General features: G+C 30.9%; 1 protein-coding gene across 3 annotated transcripts; it reads left to right on the top strand.

Annotated features, from left to right (window-relative positions):
• The first annotated feature begins 2,127 nt into the window (after positions 1-2,127).
• Positions 2,128-5,283, top strand: LOC131661728 (protein ETHYLENE INSENSITIVE 3-like). 3 transcript variants are annotated; one of them, XM_058931335.1, is made up of 2 exons: positions 2,128-2,283; positions 2,974-5,283. In XM_058931335.1, exon 2 carries the CDS (start codon positions 3,111-3,113, stop codon positions 5,046-5,048), a length of 1,938 nt encoding a protein of 645 aa, XP_058787318.1. In that variant the 5' UTR covers positions 2,128-2,283; positions 2,974-3,110; the 3' UTR covers positions 5,049-5,283. The 3 variants fall into 3 exon arrangements, with proteins under 3 accessions (XP_058787318.1, XP_058787320.1, XP_058787319.1); XM_058931337.1 differs by lacking the exon at positions 2,128-2,283 and adding an exon at positions 2,362-2,379; XM_058931336.1 differs by lacking the exon at positions 2,128-2,283 and adding an exon at positions 2,530-2,547.
• The last annotated feature ends 1,654 nt before the right edge of the window (positions 5,284-6,937 follow it).

Here is a 6,937-nt window from a genome sequence, read left to right as displayed (position 1 = left end):
GGTTTCACGTCAAGTATACACGAGGATGTTAGCACGAAGAGATGCTTTAGATCATGGATGAATATAAAAGGAAAGGCTGAAGGACACAAGTTTTGAAGTGTGCTTTTACTGAAACTGTTTATGAAATATACGAACTCTCATTGTTTTGGGAATACAAATAGCAACATCAACATAGAATATCATTGATATAGTTGTACATAAAATTTGGGCCAAGCCTAAGTTGAAATATCACATTGCAAAATTAGTGATGCCTTGGCTAAAAGGTTTATTTTGTCTGTAGGTTTCATTTGTCTGAAGGGTTGGCCCGGTTGGATCTTGTAGATTGCCTTGTTTGTAACTGTTTTGGTTCGATGTCGATATATATTTGATTAAATAAAAACGATCTAAAATCAGTGTTGACAACCCTCAAACTTTTTACATTCTATTTACGAAAAAAATCATTATTTCACATGTTAATTTTTAAAAGTGTGAAAAATAGAATTTAATTGAATTTGAATTCTTTCTTGCATGTATTTACATTTTTCTATTAAAAATACATTTCCACTACTTTCCTACTACTAGATAACTTCCGCCAATAATAATAAGAAAAAACTATTTAAAATCAAAAGTGTAGTCAACCGTCAAACTATATCACATTTTATTTACAGAAAATTAATTTTTTTCATATGTTAAATTGTAAAAGTGAAAACAAAAAAAACTGAATTGAATGTGAATTCTTTTATTTAATTTCAAATTTTTCTATTAAAAATACATTTTCACTACTTTACTACTAACTAAATTCTGTGAATAACGAAGAAAAAATACTACTATTAAAAATCAAAAGCGTAGTCAATCATCTAACTTTTTACATTCTATTTCTGAAAAAATATTTATTTCACATGGTAATTTATAGTACTGTGAAAAATAGAATTGAATCGAATTAAATTTTTTTTGTATATGTGTTTGTATTTTTCTATTAAAAATACATTTTCACTATTTTATTAATACTAGCTAGTTTATTTTCTAAATAATTTTTTTGATAGGAGTTTATTTTCTAAATAATTAAAATCTACTAATAGTAGCAATTATGAACTGCCCGTGTGTAATATGTGTGAGTATATATACTCCGTGTAATTTGTATGTTCAATATTTTTCAAAATACACTTTCAATATAGATCGTTTAATATATTATTTATTAATTAAAATTTTAGGTGTCACATTAAATTATATATATATATATATATATATATATATATATATATATATATATATATATATATATATATATATATATATATATATATATATATATATATATATATATATATATATATATAAGTTAGAGAAAATGGGTCATGCACTGACAGTGTAAAATATTTTTACACTGTCAATCAATCACCACCATGCATCTAATTAAAACATTCTTTTATTTAAAAAAACTTTAATGACATGGCACATTCATGACTCCCTATTGGATGACAGTGTAAAACTATTTTACACGGTTAGTGCACTACCTTTTAACTCATATTAGTTAAGTTAGTTAAATTTATAAAAATATTATCCAATTAAGAATTATGTGATAAAATTTATATTATTTATTGAATTTTTATTTGCGAAGATATATTATCGTTCAACGAAGACAAAATGAATGATGAAAATAATATATATAATAAAAATTAAAAAATTTATTTATAATTAAATACGAAAGAATTAACGAAATTATCTTAAATGAAAAATAACCAAATACAAAGTTTGACCATAACATTAATAAAAATATAAAATGAATATTAGCCTTATCTTTTACAAAATTTATGATAGTCTATTTAAATATTTGACTTTTCTAAAATAATTAAATTAAAAATAGTAAAAAAAAAATTGAAAATTTGAATAATTTAGTATATACCATATATAATATCAACTAATTATTTATTTATTAATAATTAAAAACTTATACTATGAATGAAAAGTATTATTTAGACAAATTATATTTTTGTTAAAAAATGGATAAATGTATAATAATAATATAATATTAACACAAAATTTGTATAAATATCGAATATTGTAACCCAAATTACATAAAATATCTTTCCACTAAGCTTTTTCCCTCCTCAAAATTGGGTTTACCCCACCAATAACCCACCATCTTCACATTCACCTAGGACCGTCCCCACTTTGTTAATGCAATAAAATCGAGATAATGTTCAAACTCTAAGGTCCCTTTTCATTTTCTCTCTCTTCTCCCTCTCTCTTTCTTCTTCTGCTTCATTTGACTCGTAGCCACCATACAAGAAACTGAATCATCTCGTAAGATTCTATGTTTTATTCTTTTTTTTTAATATTTTTTTTTACTTACCCTTTCAACTCTAACGTTGTAACCTTACGTTACGTTGTGTTGTTTTGGTTAGTGCTGTTTTTCATTTTCGCTTCTTTTTGTTAAACTGAAGTTTCTTTCCTTATTTGTTCATGCTGTTTTTTTTTTTCGTAACTTGCTGAAGTTCTTCTTGTCGTTATTGGATTCATAATTTTCCTCATCAATTTTTCTTACGTTTCTGTTTTATGATTACTATGGTATTGTCTGTTTACGTTTGTTGCTTGTACTTTTGATATTTTGATTCCTGGTGAATTTGATCATACTATGATTGATGATTGAATTCAACTAGGAATCTAACACAGTGAATTCAGATTACACTGATCTATTTTTTTTATATATTAATAAGCGGGAAGTTCCATAATTTATTTTTTTCATTAAAAATTTGCTAATTAATTTTTATGAAGAATTTGAGATTTTTTTCTTCTCTTTGTATTGATTTTATTAGCTTTTTGGATGCGAACGAAATTTTTTATTTAATTTCTATAATTTGAGTTTGGTGAAAATCTTGAAGATATTACTGTATGACATGTTTTCTGATCTAGTTTTTTTTTTTATTGTATGGAAAACATTTGATTTGATTTTTGCACTTTGTTAATTTTTCTCTGTTTTATTGCTGTTGGCAGGTTTACAAATGTCATCCAAATTACAGAATTTGTTGACTTGAATTGGTGAGCAGTGGTAGTTGGTCAAATTTGTAGGTTGAATATTTTTTCTTCTTCTGGATAATTAGGTTATCTTTTGGAGTTATTTTCGCTGGAAAATGATGATGATGTTTGATGAGATGGGTTTATCTGGTTATATGGATGTGTTTTCGGGTCCCCTAGTCGAGGGGGATGGTACCGCCCGGCAAACTGAGCCTGGGGTGATGATTGGCGAAGATTACAGTGATGATGAAATGGATATTGATGAGCTTGAGAAGAGGATGTGGAAGTACAAAATGCTTCACAAGCGGTTGAAGGATAAGGAACAAAGCAAGCCGAGGGAAGGGCTCGATGCGGCGAAGCAGAGGCAATCGCAGGAACAGGCAAGGAGGAAGAAGATGTCGAGGGCTCAAGATGGTATCTTGAAGTACATGCTGAAGATGATGGAGGTTTGTAAGGCTCAAGGGTTTGTTTACGGGATAATTCCCGAGAAGGGGAAGCCTGTGACTGGGGCTTCGGATAATCTCCGGGAGTGGTGGAAGGATAAGGTTAGGTTTGATCGGAATGGTCCTGCTGCGATATCGAAGTACCTAGCAGACAATGCAATTCCGGGGAACAACGATGGGAGTAACTCAATTGGGCCAACCCCTCACACCTTGCAAGAGCTGCAGGACACAACTTTGGGTTCTCTGTTATCTGCACTGATGCAACACTGTGATCCCCCTCAGAGGCGGTATCCGTTGGAGAAGGGTGTTTCTCCTCCTTGGTGGCCAACTGGGAATGAAGAGTGGTGGCCTCATATCGGTTTACCGAAAGATCAAGGCCCTCCGCCTTACAAGAAGCCTCATGACCTGAAGAAGGCATGGAAGGTTGGTGTCCTGACTGCTGTCATCAAGCACATGTCTCCTGACATTGCCAAAATTCGCAAGCTTGTGAGACAGTCCAAATGCCTTCAAGACAAAATGACTGCTAAGGAAAGCGCAACGTGGCTTGCAATTGTCAATCAGGAGGAGGCTTTAGCGCGAGAGCTTTATCCTGATTATGTTCCCCCATTTACCTCAGCTGGAGGAAGTGGGTCTTTTTCCACCAATGATGGAAATGAGTACGATGTCGATGGAGGAGAAGATGACCAAAATTTCGACGTGGAGGAACGGAAACCTGAGAGTCTTCTTCATCCATCCAACATTGGGATGATGGAGAGAATGAGGGGCTTAAGACTTCCAATTCAGCAGCCCTCTTTCGCAATGAAGGGAGATGCTGCAACAAACATGGATTTCATGCGGAAGCGAAAGATCTCTGGTGACTTTAACATGATGATGGAACCAAAAATTTTCACTTGTGAACATCCTCCTTGTCCTTACAGCGAAGTTCGCCTCGCTTTTCAGGACAGGACTTCTAGGGACAATCATCAACTGTGCTGTCCCTATAGAGCCAGTTTATCAGATTATGGTGGTCCAAGTTTTCATGCTAACGAGGTTAAACCAGTCATATTCCCTCACTCCTTTGTTCAACAGAAACCTACAACTCAGTCTGTCAACATGGTTCCACCTTCAGTCGATCTTACCGGACTCGGAGTTACTGAAGACGGTGAGAAAAATATCGGCGACCTTATGACAGTCTATGATTCCGATATCCATCAAGGCAACCGGAATACTAACAATCGCGTAGCTGCTTCCGCTGCACAGAATCACAACTTACCGCATTCTGGCAGCATTCCTAGCAGCATTCAGCAGCAGCAGCAACAGCAGCATCAGAATTTCTACCGCGGTCAAGGAATGGTGATGGAAGGAACTAGCATGTCTAATAATAACCATCATCACATGTTTGCTAGAGGTGCAGGTCAATTTGACCGGTTTCGAGCTTTGAATTCTCCCTATGAGAACAATCACAATCACATTCAGAGTCACAATCACAACAACAACAGCAACAATAATTTCCAGTATATGTTTGGGTCCCCACAAATTGATCTGTCATCCTTTGATTTTAAGGAGGATAGTCATGGAACAGGCATGGATCCTATGCAGAAAGAGCAAGATATGTCAATATGGTACCATTGAATTTGACAACTGGAATCTAGAATGCTCTTTTTATTTTCTTTCAAATGTTTGGTTTGGCCACCCATATCATATTCATGTGAAGTTTCCCTTTGGGCCAAAAAGGTGTTACTGCAATTTTCTTCACATGTAATTTTCTAGGCCTAGAAAAAATCTAGATTTTTATTTTTATGCTTGTTGTTAGCTATGATATGGGGTTATAATAATAATAATAATAATAAAAGTTTGTTTTTACCTATGGTTTGGTTTTTACCTAAGAATATTCATATTCAATGCTTTATGTAAGACTTGTGATATAAATAAAATTTCAAAAATTTGGTTACACTACTAAGTATGGTAAATGAAAGTGTTTGTCCTATTATTGAATATTTCTCTCATGCTTATCCTATTCCCATGTGAAATGGGACCCTAAGTTTGGCAGATGCTAAGTTGAAATGGCTTTTGGATTACGTGATGAGTTTGTATGCTTGTGTGGTGGGGTCTCTTTTTTGTAGGACACATGATTGATTGTTCACATCTTTTTTGAGTTATTACATTGTTTTTGTTACTTCATTACCATTGAATGTGGATATTCATGGGACAATTGAAAGGGTCATTTCTTGTGACTCACCAAGGTGGATCGATGCTATACACCTAGTTTTATCTTTTTAGGTGCTTACTTTCACTTTTCTACTTTTGTAATTTATGCCATCTATTTTGCATTACACATGCTTTTCTTTGTTTTTTGGAGACTTTTTTATGTAACTAAGTAATATAAAATGTGCTCTGGATTAATAGCACGTGTCAAAATTTAAGTCATTTAGTTTTGACCGAAACATATCATTAGTTCATTACCATGTCATTCAATATTCATGAGTTTATTGTTTACGATTTATTTTAAATTATTTTTTTCCAGTATATATCATATCAAAATATTTATATTTTTAAATTTTTTTAAATAATTAATATATCTGATATATTATAATAGATTGAATGAATATATTAATTATTGATTTTTTTTAAAATTTTAATATTAAAGATAAGAGGTACTAGTATAAAAGTTGATAAATTTTTTCTCCTAGATAGCAAAAGCATTGTGCGATCTAGCAGGCTAAGATATAGATGGAACATATGACAGTATGATTTGTTTCGTAGCACTTTATGAAAAGGGTGCAGTTAGGCTGTTTGTTCATTGTGTCTGTCTGTGCATGAGGTTGGATGGTTGGCTTTCTTTTTTTATTGATGCTTTTGTGTTTTTGGTGAATGATATATAAGATATAAATATTTTTATTATGGTTTATTAAAAAAGTTTGTTATTCAGGGTCAAGCATATCCGTTTGAAAGAAAACAGAAGTAGTAATTTGTTAGAAATTCTTTCTATTTAATTAAACAATTAACAAATTTTAGAAAAAAATGGAAATGGTTACAAAATTGATATTTCTCTTAACTGGTTATGAAAACCATTTTTATATATTTGTACATTTTTGTAATGTTTTTTAAAAATATGACTAAAATGTTTTTATAGGTAAAAACTACATTAGAATAGAAATATTCTTTATTTAAATAATTATCTTTTTGACTTGAAAATGAAATTGTAACATATATATATATATATATATATATATATATATATATATATATATATATATATATATATATATATATATATATATATATATATATATATATATATCAACAAAATAAGTTGGATCAAATAAAAAAAATCTTGGTTCACTATACATGATTTGAAGATTATAAAACATGAATTTCGGTTTACTATACAATATACATGAATTTTGGTTCACTATACAACATACATGATAATAAATTTCAAATAAAGAGACATTATCATTTGTTAAAATAATCATTTGTCAACATTATACATTTTCTTAAGATTTTAAAACTTCATCAAA

This window comes from Vicia villosa, linkage group LG3 (genome assembly GCF_029867415.1).
Source record: "Vicia villosa cultivar HV-30 ecotype Madison, WI linkage group LG3, Vvil1.0, whole genome shotgun sequence".
NCBI lineage: Eukaryota > Viridiplantae > Streptophyta > Magnoliopsida > Fabales > Fabaceae > Vicia > Vicia villosa.
Note: the sequence above shows the minus strand (reverse complement) of the source record. Positions and strands in the feature narration are given on the sequence as shown.